Here is a 25,467-nt window from a genome sequence, read left to right as displayed (position 1 = left end):
AGCTAATAGACTCCTTTAGAAGCCCGTACAAGAGGGAGGAAGCAGGAGTGGGGACAGCCGGGCCTGGAACCCAGGCTCCAAGCTGCTCGCTCCCTGGTGCGAGAGCAGTGGGACACAGTGACAAGGCTGAGCCTTGTAGACCCAGGGTCTGTCTGGGGTGCCACAGGTACCTCAGGAACCCTAAAGCCAGGTGCCACTGTGGCTTGGCCTGCTGTGGCCCTGTGGGCATCTCCCCAGCCTCCAGCACTGGGCCTGTGACCATGTCAGTAGAACCTTTCAGGAAAAGAGAACCTAGAAACCGCTCACCCTGGGTGCTGGGGAGGGACTGGGTGGTATTTTTTTCCAGGGCTTCCAGGCTCAGCTCTGCAGTGAGGATTAGGCCAAGGCCCCACAGCAGGCAAAGCTTTTGTTTATTTGCTTTCTAAAAAGTATTTTATTTTCGTGGGAACAAGGTCCATCTGTGTAGTCCTGGCAATCCTGGAATTTGCCATGTAGACCAAGCCGCTCTCAAATTCAAGAGGTCTACCTGCCTTTGCCTCTCAAGTGCTGGGATTAAAGGCATGCTCCACCACAACCAGCATTTTTATTTTTTTAATCTCATGTTTTTTATTGGCTCAAGTTATTACAAAAGTCCCCAAGGAGGCCTTGGGAGGGGAGAAGGCTATGGAGAGGCAGAGATGGAGTGCCATCCCCATCACCTGCCCTTACACACCGCAGTGTGTATGGAAAAGGGTCACAGACCCTTCCACTAACGGTACAAAACCATCCTAGCAGCTGGAATGGAAAGCTCCCTCACCCTCACACTGGTGATGGGCAAGCCCAGGTCCTCTGTGACCAAGTGAGATCCCCTAGGGAAGCATGGGGAGGAGTCTCCTCCTCCAGAAGGCAGGGACTTTGTGTCAACATCAGGAGGCCAGCCCTGGCTCCTCCTCCAGTCTGGGGCACCCCAGAGTCCACGTGCTCAACCCCACAACTGCTCAGGACCATGCTCCACGGCTCAGTGGGAGGGTACAGCCAGGGAATGAGGCGGCAGCTGCTGCTTAGCATATAGGCCTTCATGAGCAGCAGGAAGCCCAAACAGTCCCTCTATCCGGCTCCGGAGGCTATGGCGACAGAACCCTGGCCCGCAGGGTGGCGAGGGGACATGTTCAGGCTCGGGCCCCCAGCTCTCCAATGCGCTGCCGCAGGTGAAAGGCAAATTCAAACATGGTGGCTGCAAGGCTCTGGTGGATAAGGTACCGAGGCAGGCGGCCCTAGGCGAGGCAGGAAGAAGTCATGCCACGGCTAGCCTTCAACAGGGTCTCCCATTAGCAGCCCGCACCAGGAGGGGTATCCTGGGCCAGAGAGGGGGCCCCCCCCTCCCCCCCTCACTCGTAGAGGGAGGAACATGTTGTACTCAGGTCTTGGCACTAGCCACACCAACAGACCCGGGTGGGGGTGGGCTGGCTGCCAGCCATCCTTGCTGGGAACTTAGGAGTCAGGAGTAAACAAGGGCATCACGCGTCTCTCACAACTCAGGACTGGAAGGCCATCTGGACCTTGCCACCAATCCAGTAAAGGAGACTAAAAGGGGGAGTCCCCGAGGATGGCAGGGGGTGCTAAGGTCACACAGCAACCAGGACTCCACAGGGCCCTGCCTCCTGCTCCCTGCCATGACCTCACCTTGAGATCTGTGTTTAGAATCCAGACGAAGGTGCAGACTCGGGGGTTGCTGGCTGACTTGAGCACAATGAAGCCTCCAGGACCGTTCTCCCCCCTGAGGAGGAAGTACCACAGGTGAGGGGTGCTGCACAAAGCAAGTCCCCCGGCCACCCCTGCCCCCATTCCTGGCCCAGCTGAACTGTGGAGGAAAAGGGGGCACAGATGACAACCTAAGAACTACCTCCCTGCCTCAGTATGGCTCAGAGCCAGTGCCAGGGGATGCAGGACCAGCCCTCTACCCACACCCGCCCTTTGGCACTCAAGTCCGTCTACCTCGGCCTGCTGATGCCTACTCTCACCCCACAGTGGCAGGGAGCTCACACTTTCCCAGTCTTATCACTCTGGACAGACTCGGAACGTAAGCTGTAACTGGGAGAGAGTGGCCGAGGGTGGCACTTTTCACTGTCCCCATCCAACCCTGGGTGGCATGGCCTCCAGAAGAGGGCGCCTTCTCAGGAGGCAGCTGGCCCACAGTTCACCTCCCGTGGCCTTTTTGCCGAGCACGCTTAAGCTACTGCCACAGATGGAGTGACACAGAGGACATGGCCTGCCTATCCCCTAGCAAGGCCACCGCAGGACCCAGACAGAGCCCTAACCTCAAGTTCTTCAAGAGTGCTCTGCTGCAGCCACTTCTTGGGGGCCTAAGGTCTACCTGGCACCCCGGGAGTCTCTAGATCAGCCATGAGGGTGGAGAGGGGGTGCTAGGGTAGCACTCCCACCTCCGGCAGCAAAAAAGCCTGAACCCCACTCCCCCTCCACACAGAGGAGGCCGTGAGGACAGGGCGGAGAGGGGGCTTTAGCTGACGCAGAAAGGTGAAACCCAGCGCCGCCTCTCTGCCCCTCAGCCCATTCCTAGGTCCATCTCAGTCAGCTGCCCACTACACATACACCCCCTCCAGCCTCAGGAGCGGTGGCATGGTTCCAGGCAGCAAGATTAGCAGGATTAGGGCTGGGATGGACAAGGCTGGTAAGGAGGGAACAGAACAGGGCTTGAGGCTCAGACATGGCGGGAGGCGGGGAGGGGGGGGGGGGGACACGACACACGTTCCAGATGCACACACTGTACCCTGTGTTGTTCACAGTTTGAGGGAGGCTAGACTCACCTGACGTATTTGTGCGTGGGGGGTTTGGCGCAGTGTGTGGTGGCAATCCCAGAGGACAGGTAACGGTCTCTGCGCCGCTCAATGCGCCGGACATTCACAAAGTCCCTGGGGGGGGGGGGGGCGCGGGGGCAGGGGTGGAGGCAGGTTAGAACAGAGGTCCCAGGTGTGGGAGGCTCGGCTGAGAGGAGAGGACCTGGGTGCTCACCTGGGGGACACAACACCACCTGCAGCCCCTGAGGACACGTCGTAGGAGATGAGGGTGTTGTCCTCCACCCGTTGCAGGATCTAAAGGCCAACCAGGTAGATCTGAGGTACAGCGGAAGCCCCGACATGGCCCCGGCACCTCAGGAACTCCAGAGCAGCCTCCTCCCTGCCAGGGACACTGTACTAAGAGACACTATCACCTACAGGCCCAGGGCTGGGTGTAAGACAAGCACATTGAGCCTTCCCGCCTCTTGGCCTTCTCCAAAGGAACCACAGCAGCACCCACTTTATAGAGAGAAGCTAGGTCCCCTGGTGGAAAATGGCTATGAGAAGGTGTGACTGTGCCCTGATCCATGGCATCAGAGGTGGCAAGCAGGACTGGGGTGGCTCACCTGGCAGGCGGTCACTGTCTTGTTCCACAGCACCATCCTCTCGGGCTGCAGGATCACTTCCTGGTACACCAGCTCAGCAGGACAGGGCAGAAAGGTCTGCAGGAGGGGGTCAGGGCTGGGTGGTGCCAGAGAAGCGACCCCCCTCTAGTTGGGAGACTTGGCAGCAGCACCCCAGATGGAGCAGGTGTCTCTGGGACTCCCTTCCCTACTCACCTTCAAGATGAAGGTCTTGCCGTGGAAGGGAACCTCAATGGTGTACACGGTGTCCCCATACTCCTGTGGCAAGGACAGAGAGTGACGGGGAGGAGGGTGGAGGGCACCGGTGGTGGGGGGAACTTGTGGCCCAGGAACGGCTGACAGGCCAGGTAGGTTTCCAACAGCCTGAGGTGGAAACCCCGGGAATCTGGGGACATCTGGGCAGACCTCAGAACACGGCGGTTCTGGTGAGCAGGACCACGTGCAGAGATCAGCTCTGCACTCACGTTGAAAGTCAGGAGCTCAGCTGTGACCGCGGCCGTGACCAACCAGAACCACGGCTCCAAGCTGCCAAGGGCTGCCAGAGGAGCTGGCCAGCAAGGACCCGGGCACGCTTCCCTGTTTCCCCAGCTCTCGGTAATCTTTTTAGATAATGTTCTTTTGATCATGAAACAAAACACCACACCCGGGACACAGGTTGGCTTCCCCTCAAAACCTGAATCCCAGGAACCCAAACATCAGGGAGACGAGGCCTGGGCTGTGGGAGACTTGGAGACAGAGTCCAGTCCAGCTTGGCCTCCTACTGAATGGCTGACTCCAGGCTGTGGCTAGCTCCAACTCTATCCACCACCTCCCTGGGGCAGATTCCAGTTTACTCAGCCCTCAGGTTCACTTCCCGGGGCTCAGAAAAAGGGGTGAAGACTGCTACCACACGCAGATCGGCCAGGCGGGGCAGGGGCTCCTTACATTACTCCTCTCGAACTTCCAGTTCTCTTCCTGGGCCAAGATCTGGTCCACGACTGCAGTGGCTTCACGGCCCTGGCGGATGTACTCTCGCTCCTGAACCGGGGGGACGGAAAGGGGTCAGCTGGGGGCCTGTGCCCTCCCTGCTCCAAGCCCGTTCCTTCCCCACACAGTCCACAACCCTTCCAGAGAGCAGCCCAGCTGGATGTGGGGTTCAGGCTGGTGTCCCTGACCCTGCATGCTGTCTCTGGTCTGCAGGACCGGCTGCTGTTCCTGTGTCCTCGGGCATGGGGCAGGCCAAAGGGCCTGACCAGTCAGTGATGGGGCAGATACTCCAACAGATGGGCACTAACGGGCACTCAGGCCGAGGTCTTTCCTCTGCAGGGAACCCTGTCCAGCCTGGCAGAGCACGGCACCGACCCATTGCCGGGGTCGGGTGGACGTGGGCAGCGAAATACCTGGGCAGAGCAACTTTTCTTCCCAGGGACGTCCTCCTCTGATTCATTGTCAGACCCTGTGAGAAACAAGGGCAGATAACAATGGTGAGGGGTGGGGAGCGAGAGTAGGAGGCAGTGGGGTTCGGAGATGAGTGCAAGAATGTGGGGGCGCAAAGCGTGTGGGAGAGGGCTGCTGGCTTTCCCCAGGGAGCCTGAGCGAAGGAACAGAAAGAACAGACCCAGCCTACCTGGCTCCCCACACAGCCCCTCCCTGGAGGCAGCTCCCCACCCAGCAGCTCTCACCTGCAAAGGATTCTGGGGGAGAGTAGAACTGGCCCTCAGACAAAGCACTGGAGAACAGCAGAGGTCCACGGGCAACCGCAGCCTGGGCAGCAAGATACCCTGCATGAGGAGACATAGGCAGCCGTCATCCCAGACCGAGGGTCCCCAACTTCAGACTCCTCCTCGGGCTCAGAGAGCCTGATGAGTGGCAAATGGCTCAGGCTGACTAAGGCGGGCAACTCCCCTCTGTCGGAGCTGAGAGAACCTTCTCAGAACCCAGCCCACCCAGGCCCTGACCCCCAGCACTCACATCTCTCCTCTTCAGCCTCCTGGGGTAGGACTTTGAAATCAAGGAACCAGGTCTCCAGCCAGGCCAGGACAAAAGAGACAATGGGCAGTAGGTAGCCGAATGCCCCTTTGCTGAGCAGCTGAGACAGAAAGAGAACACTGAATCTCATGGCAGGAGGGGTGCCCCAAGCCTAGAGGCCCCTCCTGAGGCCACCAGCTCTGTCTAGCCAGATTAGTATACGCCCTATGTCTGGTGCTAGCTATTTAGAGACTGGCTATGGCACATGTCTCTAAGGTGAATTATATGTGTGTCAGGAAAAACTGATTCGGCTAGAGGGGGTATCTCGGGTAGTAGAATACTTGCCCAATGTGGACAGAGCTCTGGGTTCCATCCCCAGCACTTTATAAATCAGCAAGGTGGCATGTGCTTGCAATCCCAAACTGGGGTGGCAGGAGGATCATAAGCTCATGGTTACCACTATATGAAATCTTGTTTTAGTGAAAAAGAGAGCCGTGTGTGGTGGTACGCTAGGGAGGTAGGGAGGCAGGGGCAGGAAGAGCACTGTGAGCTGGAAGCCAGCCTGGTCTACATAGTGAGTTCTAGGCCAGCCAGGGCTACATAATAAGTCCCTGTCTCAAAAACAAAAAAATAAACAAGATGGGTGGTGGTGGCGCACGCCTTTAATCCCAGCACTCGGGAGACAGAGGCAGGCAGATCTCTGAGTTCAAGGCCAGCCTGGTCTATAGAGTGAGTTCCAGGACAGCAAGGGCTACATAGAGAAACCTTGTCTCAAAAAAACAAACAAACAAGGTGTGTGTGTGTGTGTGTGTGTGTGTGTGTGTGTGTGTGTGTGTGTGTGGAGAGAGGGAGAGAGAGGGAGAGAGAGAGAGAGAGAGAGAGAGAGAGAGAGAGAGAGAGAGAGAGAGAATGAATGAATGAATGAATGATGGAACCTTGGGTGGCAGGAGTGTATGTTAGAGAAGCCAGTAAGGACCACTCCTTGCAAATAATGAAGAAGATTCCCTTCTCTCCAACATAGCAGAAGCAGATACCCCAAACATCCAGAAGAGACGCCCACCCTCAGGCTAGAGGCCTACCAGAGACGCTAGAGCCTGAGCCACTGACCTCAGAGAGGATGACCTTGACGATGAGGAATGCACTGGACACCAGTGTGGTGACCTGCTGGGCAAACAGTGGGGCAAGAGCGAAGGCGGAGGCTGGGGAGTGGGTCCTCTCCACGCAGCCCTCACACCAGCCCCGACCAGGGAAGGCCTCAGAGTTGCCACAGAAGGCATCTTACCGCAATCACCCACCAGTGCCGGAGCCGCAGCACAGCATAGCCCAGGAGCAGGCCAGAGAAGCGGAAGAAAGCCAGAACCTGGTGTGGAGATGGGAGGCATCGTAACATCAGACGCCGGTTGGCTTCCACAGCTCTGCTGCAGGGTACCCTTCTACTGCTGCCCCTCCAGACCCCGACAGGGGTGCCCTCACCTCAGGTGAGGACAGTGGCTCAGTGTTTCCTTGGCATAAACTGAATGTAAACTTCCTACTCCAAAGCCTTGTCTCCCTGCCCCTGCCTTGGGCTCTCTGAAGGTGGGGCCCCACTTGGGAGCTTTGTGAAGACTCAGGGCTGCCAGAGCTCCATCTAGAGCTGACCCTCCCCTACCGGGCTGGATGTGGCATGTAGAAGGAGAACCCAGGCAAACTGCACTGTCTTGGAGCCTGAGGTCACTCACAAAGATGTCGAAGAATGAACTCTGAAAGCTGTAGTGAATGATCTCCTGCTCCAGGTTTTTCCGGATGCCAGTGTTGGTCTAGAGAGGAAGACAGAAGGACTCTGAGGGCAGAACTGAGCTCAAGACTGCCCCTTCTCCAAGAATGGTGAGGAGCCCATGCCAAGGGGACCTGGAGGAGATGATAGGCCACCACCCAAGAGGGCCCCAGAAGCAAAGAGAGCTGAACCAGCAGCCCAAGACCCCAGGCACCAGTTTGGTTCCTCAAGGATCCAGGCAGCCCACACAGGCCAAACTGAGTTCAAGTACACCACCCAGGAAGGTACAGGCCTGGAGGCCTGTGGGCTGTGCAGGGGAGACTGCCTCTTCTATAATTTCATTTCCTTCCCAGCATTCTGGTTCTCCATCTTCCCAGCCTCCACCCATGCGGGATGAGGGGGGCTGGGGTGGGTGGTGGTGCCAGACAGAGCCCCAGGTGACAGATCAATCAATTAGGCTTGCACTTAATGGGTGAGATCCATCACAATGCTGCTGCTGCCTCAGGACCTTGAGAAACCACACAGAGAGTCAGCCCACTCGTGCTTGATCCTGTCCCTGCCCAGGCCACCACGGACTTTCACCAAGACCCTTAACACCTTGGCTCAGACCTCAATGTCTGGGGATCTGGACAGATTCCAAATGCCAGACTCTATCCCAACTCCTCAGAGGGGATGGAGATGCCAGCCCCTGGGGAGAAGGTAGGATTTTGGTAATGGAACCCAAAAAGACCTTTAATGATCAGCTAGACTGGAGGACTCCTACTCTGGCAGGTCATCTAAATTCTGGAGTGATTTCTTGGGCAAGTTTGTTTGATACAGGGTCCTGTTTAGTCCAGGGTGGCTTTCAGCTCACTATGCAGATAAGGATGACTTTAAAATCCTAGTCTTGCCGGGTGGTGGTGGTGTACGCCTTTAATCCCAGCACTCGGGAGGCAGAGCCAGGTGGATCTCTGCGAGTTCGAGGCCAGCCTGGGCTACAGAGTGAGTTACAGGAAAGGCTCCAAAGCTACACAGAGAAACTCTGTATCAAAACAACAACAACAACAACAACAACAACAACAACAACAACAACAAAATCCTAGTCTTCCTGCCTCTGTCTCCCAAGTGCTAGGATTACAGGTGTGTGTCACACCCACTTTGGGGACACTTGTTAAAAGCTCAGGCCAATATTAGGAACCTTCCAACGTTTAGAAATCTCTCCAGTGGGGCCATCAAGACAGCTCAGTTAGTAAAGGTGTTTGCTGCCTAATGATGCAGACCTGACTGTCTAGGTTGGACCCCCAGTGCACGTGAGAATGGGAGAAGAGAACTGAGTCCACAAGGCATGGGCTCCCCAAATTACTCCACCCACCCTTCAAAATCAGAAAAAAAAAAAAAAAACACCTGGAAATTAATAACATTCCAGCCCCGAGGCTGAGGCAAGAGAATCGTTGAGTTCAAAGCCAGCCTGGGCTACACATGCACCTCTTCTCTCCCTCTGTCAAGTGAAATATCGCACTGACTCTACTAGGAGTTAAACCCAGTACTCTGAAACTTTTCATTCCACCTGAAAGCCGTTTGTTTGTGGGTTAGGTCTATCACTTCGCAGGAATTCTCAAAGCTGCACAATGACTGCTGAGCAATCTCGGCTGTCAGCAGAATTTCAAAAGCAAACTTATCAACATTCTCCCAGCTCTTCTCTGGTTATAAAATATGTATTGAATGAGGGTGTGGGTGAGCCGTAGGGATGCTTGGATGCTAGCTGGGACCTTCAAAAGGAAGGTGCCTACGACCTCAGAAACTCAGCCCTTTATCAGGAAGATAACCCGACGTCCTCTTCAGTGGAGCCTGCAGCACCCCACGGGTACCAGCTGCTCTCCGATACACAAGGCAGTCACCCACCCTCAGAGCCCTGCCTTACCCTTCCAGCTCAACATCTTGCTGCTAACTAACCCTTTTCCCAAACTCTTCACTTTTATCAAGAAAGGCAAGCCTGAGACCTGGAAAAAAGATGTTTGCCAACTGTAACTCGGACTGTGAGTCCATACTTCACACAAGGCCCTGGCGACTGATCACAAGTTAACAGAGAAGAACCTGAGCGAGACCAAGCCTGGGACACCCTGCTCTAGGGCCCCTGACTTTGTGTACGCTGAGGTTCGGTCAGACCAGGCCCAAGGGTGGGCTAAGCATTACGGAGGTGTGGACACTGCACTCTGAGACAGTTCCATCTCCAGGCCACCAGGTAGAAGCCCCCAAAACCGGGGCCACTAACCAGGAACTGGGAGTTTTCGCCCCTCTGTATTCTCTGCTTTTAGCATAGCACCCGGGACACCTCAGGGCCTCCGAGCATGTTTGATGAATAAATGGATGAACTTGAGCCAGAGAGCAAAGTAAGGCGGAAAGAAGGCAAAAACGTCCTTAGCTCAGCTAGAGGTGCAGCTCCTCCTGTTCGCAGAGTCTCCACTAGGGGGCAGCATGGTGCAGAGGCTAAGTGCCCAGCTCTGGGTATAGAGATCTGTTCAGTTCTTGCTGGGGAGCCTAGGACAAACGACCACGACATCCCCTCTGGTCCCCCTCCCCTCCAGGTCCCGTTCTCTCTCTATGTGGAAGATAACTCTTCTTATTTCCTGGTTTCCACTTAACTCAGATCAACACCAGGGGTGAGGCAACCCTCCCAACGGTGCAAGCGGGCGAACTAGGAACCGGGGACTCCCCTCCCCCACTACATGGCCCCCACTCACATTGAGCTCGATGATCCACAGGAGGGAGATGAAGAGCAGGTCAAAGGTGACAAAGAGACAGAAGGTGCGGCGGACGTCAGAGATGGCCCTGCGTTTCTCCGGAGGTGGTGGGATGGGGTGTGAGGACAGGCTCTGGCTGTGGGACAGCGAGGTGCCCAGGGAGGCCAGGACTGGCAGACTGCGCTCCAAGTCACAGGCCAGCTCGCCGGGCAGCTTGCTCATCCTGGTGGGCCCCCACGTTGAAGTGGGGGACAATGTGGCCTCAGCGGTAGGGCTGGGGGGAAGAGGTAAGAGGCTGTCAGGGTCCTGGTGGTCCCAGGAACACCACCCCTTTCCATACCACCCCCAGGGACCCTATTTATTTCACCACATATCTGGGCTCCCCTGTCCTACACCAAGGCCCATAGCTCTGCTCAAATCCCCTCATGAACCGGGCTCCACAGGATGGCAAGACTTGAGCACCCCCTCTGCTCTGTCCTGCAGCCTGCAGGTTCTGGGATCCCCCAGCGGGGCACTTACTGGCCTCTGAATCTTGGGGATGTAGCCTGTTCCCGCACAGACTGGAGCTCGGCCTCGGGTCCTGTCCACAGCCTTTGGCCTGCCCCTGCCCCCATCTCCACCCCCACCCCCAGGCTCTGTTCTTTGTTTTCACAGCACAAAGGCACATTCCCTCCCGCCGGCCCCTCCACCCCAATCCATGGCCACTGGGAGGGACTCTGGAGCGGTGTCTCAGTGAGTCTGGACAGCAGATATCTGGGTCCCTTCTCTGTAGCTCTAACACCCCACCCCAGGCCCGACACTGTCAACTCCTCACCCTCAACAACCCTCCTTCACAAGGCAGCCAGGGGAGTATTCAAAGCAGAAACCTGCCATTCTCCCACCTACCGCCCTCCCTCGGCTCCCCAAGCCCTGGCAGAAGGGTGAGGTAGGGTGGGCACTGTGCCCAGCTCTCCTAACTAGGCAGCACCCTCATCTCCTGACTTATCACAGCTACTTGGGCCTTCAGTCAAGTCCCTCCATGTGGTAGCCCTGTCCGTCTGTGGCCCTTGGATCTGGCCTTCCGTTGTTTGGAATGTTCCTCGCCAGCCCCAACGCTCTGCCCACGCAGTGGCCCTTCCCAGCCAGCGCCCCCGCTCACGGTAAGGCACCTCCCACCACTTTCCTTTCTTCCAGTGAGCTCACTGCTATCTGAAATCTCATCTTCAAGCTTTACCCTTTCTCCCACCAGACGGTAACATCCGAGGGCAGGCACAGGGCTCTGGTTGACTTGGTCACTGCTGTCTCCCATGAGCCTGGCACTAGGCTTGGCAGACAGCGGGTGCTTCATAACTGTTGGGTAAATGGACACTCCAGAAGGACTCCTGGCCCTCAGATCCGTGATGCACAACCAGTCTAATCTAGTGTTGATGCCTAGAGTCCACGTGGCCGTGGCCACGTTCGTGCCCAAGCAGGACAGGATGGATCTTCGTACAAGTCAGACAGCCAAGGTTCTGGGGCAAGTGGACTTGCCTAGCCCTGAATATTCTACACAACTACAGGACCCTAGTGAACTTGAAAGACAAATGGGTCCGGGTTCTTTGGTGCCATGGAGGCCCCATGCCCAGGGTCCCTGCTACACCGGTCTGCTGAGCTACAAGAGGCGCTGGGTGAGAGACAGGAAGGCCTGTGGGGAGGCAGAGAGCAGCTAACTCCAGCAGGAATCAACGCAGCAGCTGGGGGGGGGGGTAGTGGAGGGGGAGCCCTGGAGATCTGGCCCCACTCACAAAGGCAGGATGGAGCCACCTCTTTCCCCTCTACTACCTACTGGGTCCTAAAGAGGACCCAATCTGGGCTGGAGAGATGGCTCAGAGGTTAAGAACACTGGCTGTTCTTCCAGAGGTCCTGAGTTCAATTCCAGCACCCATATGGTGGCTCACAACCACCTGTAACGAGATCTGGCGCCCTCTCCTGACCTGCAGGGACACATGCAGGCGGAACACTGTACACATAATAAATAAATAAATCTTTAAAAAAAAAAAAAAGAGGACCCAATCTGTGGCCAGCAAAAGGTCCATCCCTCTGAGCAAACCCCACACACAGAAGCAAACTGTTCTCAGCAGAGATCCCAAAGCTACCCGAAGGACCCAAAGACATCCCTGTACGTGATCACCTAGAGAGTGCTGGGGGGAGGCTGGGCTCAGCTCCAGAAGAAAGCTGGAGGATGTGACAGGCCAGGGGCAATGGGACTCTCCAGCATCCATCATCGGCTTGATGCCAAATGGTAACCTCAGCACACCCCTCATTGTGAGGTGCCCCAGCTCCAGGGCTAGTGACATTTCCTTGTGTGCTCCCCGACTGTCTCCCTTCCTCTCTCGCTTCATCTCCTCCTGTCTCTTCCACAAAGTGGTGACAGAGCACGCTGTGACCAGAGAGGCCTAGAATCCAGTATTGTTCTTCTCTTTCTTTTCTTTCTTTCTTCCTTCCCTTCCTTCCTTCCTTCCTTCTTTCTTTCTCTCTCTTTCTGTTTGTTTGGTTTTTTGTTTTGTTTTTTTCCAGACAGGGTTTCTCTGTGTAGCCTTGGTTGTCCTGGAACTCGCTCTGTAGACCAGGCTGGCCTCGAACTCAGAGATCCGCCTGCCTGTGTCTGACTAAAGGCATGTACCACCACCCAGCTATTTTTTCTCTTTCATTTCCTCTTTCTCCCAGATGTTTGTTAGCTTGTTTGTTTGAAGGACAGGGTCTCATGTAGCGTAGGCCTATGGAGCCAAGGACAGCCTTGAACTTCTGACCCTCATGCTGCCACCTCCTGAGTGTTGGGAATAAGGTATGCACCACTATACGGGTTTATACTGGGGATTGAACCCAGGGTTTCACGCATGGTGCGCACAAACACTCCGCCAGCTGAGCTACGCTCTCAGCCCAGCTTGTATAAAAGAGAAACCTGAGCTGTGTAGAGGGATTCATGCCTATAATCCAACTGAAAAAAGAAGACATTCAAGACCAGCCAGGGATACACAGTGAGACTCAAACTCCCCCTCATGTGCCACACAAAAATCCAAACCCAAAATGAACTCTATAGGAATTTGGGGTGAGGGCATAGCCCAGAAATAGAACCCCTGGCTAGCATGTGCAAGAAGCTCAGAGTTCAACCTCCAGCATAACAAAGAAGAAAAGAAAAAGACAACAAAACAAACAATTTTAAAACAAAGAAATATCATGTGCACCCTGCCCAGCTTAGAGTCTAGAAGTCTAAAATCATGAGGCCAGCAGAGTGGCCGAGGTGTTCGGCTCTCCTGCTTCTGGTGGTGCGTGGCAATCTGGCACTCCCTGGCTGGAGCTATCCAGCTCCACACTCTCCCTGTGTCTCACTCATAAGGACACTTGTCACACAGAACCACTTGTTGGATTAGGGGCCACTTGCTCCTGGGTGACTGCATCTTATCTATGACGTAGCCAGGGATGTCTTCTATCATTTCCAGGTAAGGTCACATCCTGAAGTACAGGGGTGTCAGAATTTCAACACATCCCTTTTCAGGGACACAACACAATCCATAACTATACCTTATTTTTAAAATTATTATCCCAATGTGTGTGGGTGTTTTGCCTGCACGTGTGTCTGTGTATCACATACATGTCTGGTGACTATGGAGGCCAGAAGAGGATGTGAGATCCCTTGGAACTGAGGTTGTGAGCGGCCACATGGGTTCTGGGAATTGAACCCCAGTCCTCTATTTTTATTTTACTTATTTATTTAAAAATTTATTTATTATGTATCAGTGTTCTGCCTGCATGTATGCCTGCAAGCCAGAAGAGGGCACCAGATCTCATTACAGATGGTTGTGAGCCACATGTGGTTTCTAGGAATTGAACTCAGGACCACCGGAAGAGCAGCCAGTGCTCTTAACCGCTGAGCCATTAACTGCTGGGCCATCTCTTCAGCCCCTTATTTATTTGTTTGTTTGTTTATTGAGGTAGTATCTCACTACGTAGCTCTGGCTGTCCTGGAACTCACTATGTTGACCAAGCTGGCCTTGAACTCACAGAGACCCTCTTGCCTCTACCTCAAGTTCTAGGATTAAAGGCGTGCATCATTATGCCCAACCTGAACCCAGGTCCTCTAAAAAGGAGACAATACTTTTAACCTCTGAGCCATCTCTCCAGCCGTTATTTCTTTTAAATGTGCATGCATGCATCAGGGACGGACACACACGCGCACACACACACACACACACACGCGCACACACACACACACGCACACACACACACACACACACACACACACACACACACGCACACACACACGCCACAGCATGCATGCAGAGGTCAGAGAGTAACTAGTGGGAGTCGGTTCTTTCTTTCTACCAAGTGGGGACCGCAGGTATTGAACTCAGGTCATCAGGCTCGGCAGCAAGCACCTTTAACAACTGAGCCACCTCATGGGCCCTATTTTGTTGTTTCGAGATGGGGTTCATGCATCCAAGGTTTGCCTTGAACTCTGTACGTGCCAGGGATGTCTTTGAGTTTCTGATCCTCTCGCTTCACCTGCAAGATTGGTGGTGTGCACCACCATACTGTGTGTGTGGTGATGGGCTGAACGCAGGCTAGACGACACTCCAGCAACTGAGCTACGGCCCATCCTACCAGTTTTATAAAAGACGTCTTCATCTGCTTATAAAACTGATCGTTACTTTTTTTTTTTTTTTTTTAAGACTAGGTCTCCCTACCTAGGCCAGGCTGACCTCAAACTCACAATCCACCCCTGCCTCTTGAGAGCTGGGATTAACAGTCAAGTCACCGCATGAGCCTTAGTACCCTATTTATATCCCGTTTTCCCACCCTGTGCTGGGGATCGAATGCGAGGCTGTGCGCGTGCTTGGCAAGCGCTGCGCTGCTGAGCTGTATTCCCAGCCCTCGCCACTGCAGTTGACAGATGAGATACATCTTCCTGAATCCATGTCCTACGAACAAACAGTTAGATTGGTAATTAGCAGAAACACTGCACTGAGTCACGTGGTATGTGTACACTTTCACGTTGCCGGGAGTGTATCTTCCAGATCAGAATTCCCTAGAAGCAGCATTGCTGGGTCATCCCGCATGTGTGGTTCGGTTAGGCACTGCCAGATTCCCTTGGCAGCTGGCATGCCTAGCGTAATGTATGAGAACGCCTGTTTGCCCACAGCCCACAGGAAACACTGTCGCCCGTGTCTGTCTGGGCCTTCATCTCCATTTCTCTCCCATTCAGGGGCCTCTCTCTGCCCCCCTAGTCGTCTCTGGGCCTCTCCCATCTCGTATCTCTCCATCCCCCTTTCTGCCTATCCCACTTCGGAGTGCTGTGGCTTCCCCACTCACGGTCCTCTCCTCTGTCTGCCTGTCCCTGGCTCTCCCGTCCCTCCCTGGGCACAGGACTTGGGTGGCAGCAGCTTGGGTGTGAGACGCGCTTGGAGCAGCAACCACCCTGAAACTCACACCCAGACATCCTTGTGGAGGCGAGAGACTCGGATGGGGCTGAGAACAGAGGTGCTGGGGGGCCTGGGAGAGCTGAAGATGCCAGTGTGGGGGAGCCATGCACGGGGGGCTTACAGGGTGGCCGGGGAGGGGCTGGCCAAGAGCCACCCTCCTCACAAAAGCAGCTCCAAGTCCCCAGAGGAGACCACAGCCGACCCTGAGCCACAGTGACAAAGCCTATTTACAAACTTCTAAGCAGGAGGAACTTAAAAATAAATAAATGAATGAAACTTTATCTGAATCCTTGATAGATAAAAAAGACAAAAATCAGATTTCCGGTACCCAGGTGTAGCTCAGGGGTAGAGGACACACTTAGCATGCACAGGGGCCTATCCTCAACCTACAAAAACCAAACTCCAGTCTGCTATGGGTAGTAGCTGTGAGAGACCCACACATCAGCTTTTTTCCAGTGCCAGCACCATCCTGGAGACCTCCTGGACACGGCATGAAGCTCAGTTCACCCAGGTGACTTCAAAAGGCCTTTGGCAGGGCTGGAGAGATGGCTCAGGGGTTAGGAGCACTGACTGCTCTTCCAGAGGACCTGGGTTCAATTCCCAGCACCCACATGGCAGCTCACAACTGTCTGCAACTCCAGTTCCAGGGGATCTGATACCTTCACACCAATGCACATAAAATAAAGTTAAATAAATTATAGTAAAAAGCTACATAGCAGGGGGGGGACCCTAGGATGACTGTGGCTTATAATAAGTTTTGGTTTTACCCAATCACCGGGCAAGCTTCAGTGAAACATTTCACTATTAGGATAAGAATTTGTACTGTTTTGCCGGGCGGTGGTGGCGCACGCCTTTAATCCCAGCACTTGGGAGGCAGAGCCAGGCGGATCTCTGTGAGTTCGAGGCCAGCCTGGGCTACCAAGTGAGTTCCAGGAAAGGCGCAAAGCTACACAGAGAAACCCTGTCTCGAAAAACCAAAAAAAAAAAAAAAAAAAAAAAAAAAAGAATTTATACTGTTTCAAGCTGATAATAGAAAAAATAAAAAATAAAAATAAATAAATAAAATAAAAATTATAGAAAAAGAAGGCCTTTGGGAGCCGGATCACCCGAGGGCTCACAGTAAAAACCACCTCGACTTGGGCCCTGCCCCTAGAAATCCTCCAAGCACTTGTCCAGCCCAGAACACAGAGGCTGCCAGCCACCAGAAGAACAGCCTGCTGGAGACAGAAACGAGCCCCTGAAAGCAGCACCCCACCCCCAAACCCACTGCCTGCTGCCACCGGCCCCTCCCAAGCACCTTCAGAGGTGTTAGGAGGGGAACAGCACGTGTGGCATGAAGAAGCTGCCCGCCCGCCCGCCCCGGATGGCTGCAGACTTGGCTGACACCTGTGTGCTTGTGGAAGCCGAGCTGTGAAGGGTAGGGAGAGAGCAGGGTGGGAGAGGACCCGAAGTTCTGCCACCCTCCCTGGGTCGGAAGAGGGAGAAGTGGGGGATGGTCGTGGCAGGTCCATGAGCACAGTGGATCGAGATCTGAGTTCTGCGGCTTCCCAGGCGAGGACTGCAGCCTCACCTGCTGCCCAAGCCTTCTCTAACTGGCTCCCAGGACACAGTGGGCTGCTGAGCTGGGCAACAGACTCTGGAGGTGGCACAAGGAATAGATGCAGGATGCAGTACGGTGGAAAAGCACAACTACCCGGTACACACGGACCTGGGTTCAAAACCTAGCACCGTGGCTAGTTACTTTAGCCGAGGACAGAGTTCAAAGCCTGGCTGGCCCCCTCCTCAGCCCTGCGGCCGGAGCAAGGCAGAACCTTTCTGAGACTCTGTCTCCTCAGCTTCATCATTTTCATTTTCTCAGTACAGGAGAGGGGACCCTTGCCGGGCGGTGGTGGCGCACGCCTTTAATCCCAGCACTCGGGAGGCAGAGCCAGGTGGATCTCTGTAAGTTCGAGGCCAGCGTGGTCTACAAAGTGAGTTCCAGGAAAGGCGCAAAGCTACACAGAGAGACCCTGTGGGGGGGGAGGGGGGACCACCCAGAGTCGTACATGTTGAGCAAGGGCTGCATTGAGAAACTATAGCCACAGCCTCTAAGCCAAGAATGACAATGAACTTCTGATGCTCCTGCCTTTACCTCCCAAGTGCTGGGATGACAGGTAAGTGCCACCCGCCTCCACAGCACTGGGGACTGAACGCCATGCAAGCAGTCTATAACTGAGCTGAGCTGGATCCCTAGGCCTAACTAAGCTGGGTTTTTGTTTTTTATTTGTAGTTTGATTTATTTTATGTGTGTGGGCGTTTTCCCTGCACGTACGTCTGTGCACCGCGTGTGTCTGGCGCTCTCAGAGGCCAGAAGAGGGCACTGGATCCCCTAGAACTGGAGTTACTGATGGTTGTAATCCTCCATGCAGGTGCTAGGACTTGAACTCAGGTCCTCTGGAAGAGCAGCAAGTGCTCTTAATTGCTGAGCCATCTCTCCAGCCCCTCCTAAGTCGTATTTTTTTAAGCATTTTTCATTATTTATTTATGTGTATGTCTTTGTGGATGTATACACTTGCATGTGGGTACCCTTGAAGGCCAGAAGAGGATGTTGGATCCCGAGAGCTGGAGTTACCGGCAGTTTTGAGTATATCAGTCCTGGGAACTGAATGAACTCCAGGCCTCTGAAAGAGCAGCCAATGCTCTTAACTGCTGAGCCATTTCTCTCCAGCTCACAGCTATAAATACACATATATATTTAAAGCAACAACACACTTGGCACACCTGGACTACATACTTAAAAGTGTTAAAACTGGCAAACTTGGTTACATATTTTATCACACATACCGATTCCTCTCTCTCCTGCCCACCGGCTCCTCCCCATACCCACCCCCAAGTTTTACAGCCTAGCTTCTACAAACACTGGAGGCACTAAAATTCTTACCTCACAGGGATGCTATTTATCTAAGCGCCAGAGGGGAGGGAGGCCAGGGTTGGTCAGAGGCTGAGGTGCATGTGTAGCTGAGAAAAGGGAGACAGAGCTTAGTCACTGGTGTGTGGAGACTGATGCTCGCTACAGGAACAGATAGTAAGAGCCACTCCGAAAGGCCTGGGTTCAAAGCCGTGCTCTACAATCAACCTGCTGGGTGGCACAGAGCAAGCTCCCCAGCTCCACATTCTGGTGCCCTGGTCATACAGAGGGCCAGGTTATTCCATCTCCAGGCAAAGGTTGATTCCCAGGCTAGGGTAGGGGCAGAAGTTGGGGTCTGTCCTGGCTCCCTGTAGAGGGCCTTAGGGAGTGTGCCAGGATGGCTCTTTAGCACTGGCCCTTCCTGTCACCCTTCCATGCAGATGGGGGAAGCAGATAGGAAGACCCCAACTGTCAAAATTAGGCCCTTAGGTGAAAGGGGTACAGACAAGGTTCTTATGGCTCTCTTCCCCAGGCCGGTCAGAGGCCGCGGCCACCTGCCTGCACCTGCCTGCAGTCCCACATCCTGGGACTCCAGCTCCCAGTGGACACTTCCTACCCAGGGCAAGCGTGTGCCATGACTCCTGTGACTTATTGGCTACTGTACCTGCCCACTGGGGACAGTGCTGGCCTTGACTGTCTGGAGGTCCAGGGTCTACAAATAAATCCCAAATACGTCCTGAGGACAGGCAGGCAGTCCACCCCAGGAGGATCTATGTTCCCCAAGAAATGTGAGCCTCTGGGTTTGACATGGGGGACTCTAACTTGGTACAAAGGAGAAGAGTCAGGGGAGTCAGATGAGAAATGGGCACCAAGCTGAGAAAAGGCTCAGACAGCGGCATCTCGCCTTCTGAGCCCTTCTGTCCCTCTTCTGTAGACTGGGACAAGCATCAGTGCCCCCCAGCACGGCAGAGTTGGCTCAAGGAGGGAGGGACCCATTTGCTGCAATGGCTTACAACATTCCCGACACGTCTGCCTCTTCTACAGAGAAGAATCCATGAGTCTTTGGATCAGAACCGAGTGAAGAAGGCACAGGATGCCCAGGTTAAAAGTGAGCAGCAGCGGGGGCTGGAGCCGGGCTTTGGGTATGAAAGAGAGTAGTAGTCCTGGCCTGTGTCCTGAGGCAAGCGCAGAAGTCAGCAAACGGGGATGGTAGTGGCCCTGGTGCCATCCTGTACACACCGCCTTCCTCACTCACCACACCCGCAACAGGAGAGGCAAGGATAACCCCCTGGGAAGGAGGAGACTGAGCTTCCAAACCTGCCCACTGTTACCGGATAGAAGAGCCCAGCTGACCCACCCCAGGGGCCGAGACCCAGCACATGGGAGGCTTTGCTAGCCCCCAACAAGCTCAGGAGCCATTCAGCCTTCATCTGGGGAGCCCGTGCCTTCTCACCACATCCAACAAAATCAGGCTCGTCCTTCCCAATCCAGCCAGTATCCACCTTCTTTTCAGTGACCGCCATGTCACCCTGCCTGACGCATCATCTCTCACGGCTCACATCTACCTCCTTCCTTCCTCCTTGTACTGGACCACAGTCTCCTCTTAACCCAGCAACCGCAGGAACCCTGTTAGGTCAGACGGCATCTCCCAAATGCCCAATCCTCAGTGGCTTCCAGCTCAAGCAGAATGAAGGCCAAAGTCCCCACTATGGCTCACAGCACACACCCCTTCTTTTGTCTCTTCCCCTCTGAACTCTCCACGTCACCCACATTGGTCCCTTGCTGTCACATCAACCGTGTTCCAACTCCTAGACTCTTGCCCAGCCTTCCCCTTACTCCAGTCTGGTTTCTATGGAAACATCCCCTAGAGAGGACTGTCCTAAGCCCCCTGTTTGAGCTCCACCCCCTTCGCTTTCCTCTTGGTCACAGCACTTGTTGCCCTAACATGGTCATCTCCTCTGTTTCCTGCCGTCTTCTCAGACTGGAAGTTAAACTCCAGTCTGAGAACACCGGGGAGTCCCTGGCCCTGCCCACTGCTGCATGCCCAGAGAAGCACACCAGGAAATGTGCAGACGAGTCCTTCTTCACAGGCTTCTCTCCCCACATGAGCTGGGATGGATGTACAGGGTCACTCATGCCCAGCCCTCAAAGCAACCTTCCTGAAACTGGATCTTGCCCGTCTGGCATCCTGCCCTGCTCAGAGCTCAAAGAACAAGGGACTCACTTCCCAGGCACAGGTCGGCAGGGTGGCTGTCTTATGGCAGTGCAAGGAAAAGGCCCCAGGTGAGTTAAATCCCTCGGGTAAGGAACCGTAAGAGGGAGGAAGGACCCTCGCATTTTTCTCTAGACATGGGGTTTAATACCTGACCCCACATGACTGTGGGCTGCTCCCAAACACAGCACAAGCTCCCCACTTCCTCATTCCAGAATAGCCTCCTCCACCGCCAGAGAACTCCTGCCCTTCAGAGACCAGTTCAAATGTCACCTCCTAGGCAAAGCTTTCCTCTACCCTCTAGGTTCCTCTGACCTCAGGACTCCAGGTCAGCACCACCCCTATCCCATAGCTAGACCTGAGCTTTGGCTGCCCAGGTCACAGTGGCAAGCCACAGGCTATCCATGAAGGAAGCTGCTCTATGGAACTGCAGAGAGGGAGCAGGTCTGGGGTTAGCATAGGACCTGAAATACTTGGGGCTGTGTGTCCTTGACCAAGTCATTCAGTCTCATCCAGTTTCCTTCTCCGTAAATAGATATCAAAAAGTACCTACTTTTCCCCCTCAAGACAGGTCTCTCTGGGTAGCCCTGGCTGTCTTGGAACTCTCTGTAGACCAGGCTGGCCTGGAACTCACAGAGTTCTGCCTGCCTCTGCTTCCTGACTGCTGGGATTAAAGACATGTGCCACTACTGCCCGGCTCGGAGTACCTACTTAACAGGGCTTGAAGGAATGAGAAATTCCACCTGCATGGTGTCTGTGCCTAACTAATGAGAGCTCCCCCTACTATTTCCTACCACACGACGCAGCAGGGCACTGTGCCCAAACTAAAGGTCCACCTGACTGCTGGACAGGAGGACTCTGCCTCAGGCAGCTTATCAGGGAGGGTTCTGTTCGGTGACTGCTGCCCTCAGCCTAAGAGTAACTAATCTCCCTAACCACACACCCACAGAGGGCTAGGGAAGTTCCCTGGCCCTGGGGAAGTGGAAGTTTAAGGAGAACAGAGCATACAGCAGCAATGAGATACACAGCTGCAAACCCAAAGTGGAGTCCATTTCCCCTTTCCTCCGGGTAAGTAGGAAGAAGCGTCAGGCTAGTCCTAGACATGGTTTCTGACCACACAGTAACTGGAAAGTCCAACCACATGACAGGTTTGCTCAACCCCCTCCCCCATCCTGCCCTGCAAGAATGCCCCTAGCTCAGTGACTCCATGACCTCTGACCCATGCTGGTGAGGCTGGTGAGTCAGAATCCACTCGACTCTTAAGGGTTACTGGGTAAAAACTGAGGCTGAGGAGGTCAAGTTCCCAAAGTCAGTCTGAGAAGGGCCAGTGTCCCGAATAGGGCTCTCAGCTCTCTCTCAAAAAAAGGCCTGACTGTGCAGACTCCTCCCGGGCCCAGCTCTGACCAGACAAAGGCCTCCATTTGCCTCACTCCAGACAGAAAACTTCCAGGGGGACACACAACTGACAAGATGGCACGCTCTCCATTGTCCTCTGTCCCACTGAGGTGCCAGCAGCTCTCTCGGATGCTGGGACAGAGGCAGTGCCTGGGACATAGCTACGCATTGAAATTAAGGTAAAGTCTTTAAATCTCTACTGAGTGGCCTTGAACCAACCTCCCCGCAAAGGCTCAGCTTCCTCCTCTGGAGAATGGAGGCAACAAGCACTCCCGTTCAATGGAAGAAGCATGAGCCATCAAGTCACAGGACTTCCGGTCATACCTACACTGCAGTCCTCCAGCGAGCCTAGGTGTGTGAGAGCTCAGCTACAGCAGGATGCAGGACGCAGGAGAGCTGCAGTGTGTCACAGTGTGTCCGACACTGGCTCAGTCTGTCAGGGTCACCAGGTCCAAGGAGGAAGACTGACAGAGAAATCCCTGCTGGCCTGATGTGACGAGTATTTTCAGAAATGAACAAACAAGGACCCGTGTCTCCCAGAGAAGGAAGACTCTGCCTGGGGCTGCTGAGAGGTCGGGAAGCCACAAGGAGGAGGGACTACCTCGGGCCTAGAAGAATCTGCCTCAGGAGGAGGGAAGGGGGATGGGCATCCCTGAAGGCAACAGAGTGGAAGGACGTTCACTGGTCCAGAGTACTTGGTCTTGCAGAGGACCCAGGACCCACAGTACCAGTTCCAGATAACCCAACACTCTTCTGAGCTCCAAGGGCATGTGTCATACTCATGGTGTACAGACATACATGCAAACAAAACACTCATACACATAAAATAAAATTTTAAAGATCTTTAAAAAAAAAAAAAAAAAGAAAAAGAAAAAGAAAAGCTGGGCGTGATTGCACACGCCTTTAATCCTAGCACTTTTGGAGGCAGAGGCACGAGGATCTGAGTTCAAGGTCAGTTTGGTCTACAGAGCAAGTTCCAGGACAGCCAGGGTCACACGGGAAAAACTTGTTGTAAAACACCAACCAAACAAAAAAATTCTTTAAAAAAAAAAAAAAAAGTCGGCCAGGTGGTGGTGGCAGAGGCAGGTGGATCTCTGTGAGTTCAAGGCCAGACTGATCTACAGAGCGAGATCCAGGACAGGCACCAAGACTACACCGAGAAACCCTGTCTTGAAAAACAAAAAAAAAAGGGGGTGGGGGGGGGAGCAACAAAGTCCTAGACATTGGTCTAAGGCAGGACCTGGTTCTAATACATCCAAAACGACCCCAAACACCAACATTTTAAGACATCCTCATATCATCCCTTCCCACTCCTAAGTCAAGGGGACATTTCTCATAGCCAATCATGGAAAGGAATCACTCCACGGAGGAGGACCCAGCTCTCCTTTCTCTTGAGTCCACTATGGTCTCTACACTTGGGCTCTTTTCACCCCTGAATCTTTACTTAGTAAATCCAGATCCTGTTCCCAGTACCTTCCAGTCCAAGACTTCATTTAGGACCCAGGGACAGAATGAGAAGTAAGCCACGTCAATCATTCTCAAGCAATGTATGAAATTAAAAGTCATAACCAGTGAGTTCTTATATGCCACGTTAACTAATGTGTGCATATTGGGCACTCATAGGCCTCATAGTTTTTTGTTTGCTTTGTTTTTTTAAAACAAAGTCCCTCCGTATAGCTCTGACTGTCCTGGAACTCACTCTGTAGCCCAGGCTGGCCCTCGAACTCACAGAGATCTGCCTACCTCTGCCTCCTGAGTGCTGGGTTAAAGGCATGCACCACCACCATCACCCGGTGACCTGGTAGTTTTATGTTTTATGCATATACTATTTCATTTATCCTCACAACTCTACAAGGTGGACACATTTACTATCTCCAACTTTCCAAATGAGGAAAGTGAGGTATTGACTTCATCAAGATCTCAAAACAGTATCAGAACCCCGCAGTCTGGTGCTGGGGTCTATAACCTCAGCCATGAGGCTAGGGGCATTCAGGGGACACAAAGGGACATCCAACCTTTGGGGTAGAGGTAGGTGGTGTGGGGATGGTGCTGTCTGAGCAGGACACTGAAGTACAATTTAGAAGGAAGCCCAGCAGATCATAGAGGAAAGAGGTGCTGATGTGTACGGAAGCATGGAGACAAGAAGAACCCTTTGTGGTAAGGCACGCCCTACAGAACCATACTGTTGAGATTTACAGGGAACAACACAATCACAGTGCGCCTTCCTCAATCATTCTAGGAATTCAGCCTTTCCCCACAGGCAATGGGAAGCAAGCAGGGGCCCTGAGGAAGGAAATGACACAATCAGACTTGTGATCTAACTGTTTGCAAGAGCTAGAGTTTGGAGACTGGGCTGCAAGCCGTTAGGACCTCAAGCTGCTGGGACTGGTGAGAAGGATGGTAACAGAGAACGTTCGGGGAGTTAGCTATATTGGCAGCTCTGAGCAAACTGATTTGTAAAGGATGTAAGGCAATTCTGTTGTTTGTCTTTGGGATAAGACAAAAGCAGAAGAATGGATTGACAGAGAAAAGATCAGCTCGGGTTTGAACATGCGAGCTCCATCTGAAGTGGAAGTATCCATAAGCAGCTGGACAGGCAGACACTTTGGAGACCCTGGACAGGGATGTGCTGGCATCATCAATCTGGATAGTCAGTGGATGTGGACCTGAAGCTACAACAGGGGATGAGGCCATCCAAGAAGAGTGCAGAGAGGCCGGTTGGGCCAGAGGGAATGTGAAGCGGTACTTCCGACCTCTTGTCAAAGAGACAGGAAGAAAAAAAAAATCAGGAAATATAGGAGTGTCAAAGGGTAAGAGAGCATGTCAGGAATGAGTCAATGGTAACAGGCACTTCTGAGGAATCAAGAAAAGTTTAAAGAACCTTTCTGATATCATTAGGAAGTTATTCGTGAACGTTTCCGACCGAAGTTGGAGAAAACAGCGGAGGGCGGAGGTACAGACAATATTGCAAAGTATGTTTTTCTCCTTCTGATTCTGCCCCCTTCCCACACCCAACCGTTTCCCCATAATACTCAGATACCGACCCCTCGCCTCTCCTCTCGCTATCAAGACGAATGCTTAGGAAAGCGAGCAAAGACGTCTCCCAAGCCCTCCAGGGTGGGTAAGGACGAAAACACCCGCTCCCGAACCCGGTACGCGCAGCTGCAGCTGGCAGAGAGAAAGGGGGCGGAACCCGGAGCGCGAGGGGCGTGGGAAGGGTCGGACGGAACCAGAGACGGACACCGGGCAGGGAAGCGGATTCCGTTGGCTAGGGACAGCTCTCGTACCATCACCGGTTCCAGCGACCGCTGCAGGACCCACCTGCTTCATGTCACCACGGCCCCCACTCTTCCTGCCTCAGCTGCAGCCCCGCTCCACGGCCCAGGAAACTCCTCCGAGCGGAAGGAGATCTCCTAGCGGCGCAACTTCCGCCGCTCAGCCCGCCCCCAAAAGCAACCCGGGAATCGTGTGGCTCTGCAGCTCCGCCCCAGTCCCGCCCCTCTCCACCCGGAGCCTCAAGAGACAAGAGCCGGAAGTCGGGCGGCAGCCGAAGTTAGGCTGTAATAGCGTGGAGGAACGGCAAAGCACTCTAGGGTGTCGTGGTTATTGGACCGTACAGGCCTGGCACTGTGGAGTAAAGGGGAATTGCGTGAGGGGCGATCTGTGGGCACAGATCCCTTGGAGAAATAACATTTTT

General features: G+C 53.9%; 1 protein-coding gene across 1 annotated transcript; it reads right to left on the bottom strand.

The window, feature by feature from the left end:
* Positions 1–3: 3 nt before the first annotated feature.
* Positions 4–25,219, bottom strand: Stard3 (StAR related lipid transfer domain containing 3). The gene is made up of 15 exons (XM_059271684.1): positions 25,092–25,219; positions 9,839–10,112; positions 7,084–7,161; positions 6,648–6,725; positions 6,473–6,526; positions 5,369–5,486; positions 5,080–5,178; positions 4,798–4,853; positions 4,343–4,435; positions 3,614–3,676; positions 3,401–3,496; positions 3,010–3,089; positions 2,805–2,909; positions 1,663–1,756; positions 4–1,253 (listed from the first exon to the last, which is right to left on the bottom strand). The coding sequence occupies exons 2-15, from the start codon at positions 10,058–10,060 to the stop codon at positions 1,149–1,151; spliced, it is 1,341 nt and encodes a 446-aa protein (XP_059127667.1). The 5' UTR covers positions 10,061–10,112; positions 25,092–25,219; the 3' UTR covers positions 4–1,148.
* Positions 25,220–25,467: the final 248 nt, after the last annotated feature.

The sequence above is a fragment of the Peromyscus eremicus genome, chromosome 8a, assembly GCF_949786415.1.
Source record: "Peromyscus eremicus chromosome 8a, PerEre_H2_v1, whole genome shotgun sequence".
NCBI lineage: Eukaryota > Metazoa > Chordata > Mammalia > Rodentia > Cricetidae > Peromyscus > Peromyscus eremicus.
Note: the sequence above shows the minus strand (reverse complement) of the source record. Positions and strands in the feature narration are given on the sequence as shown.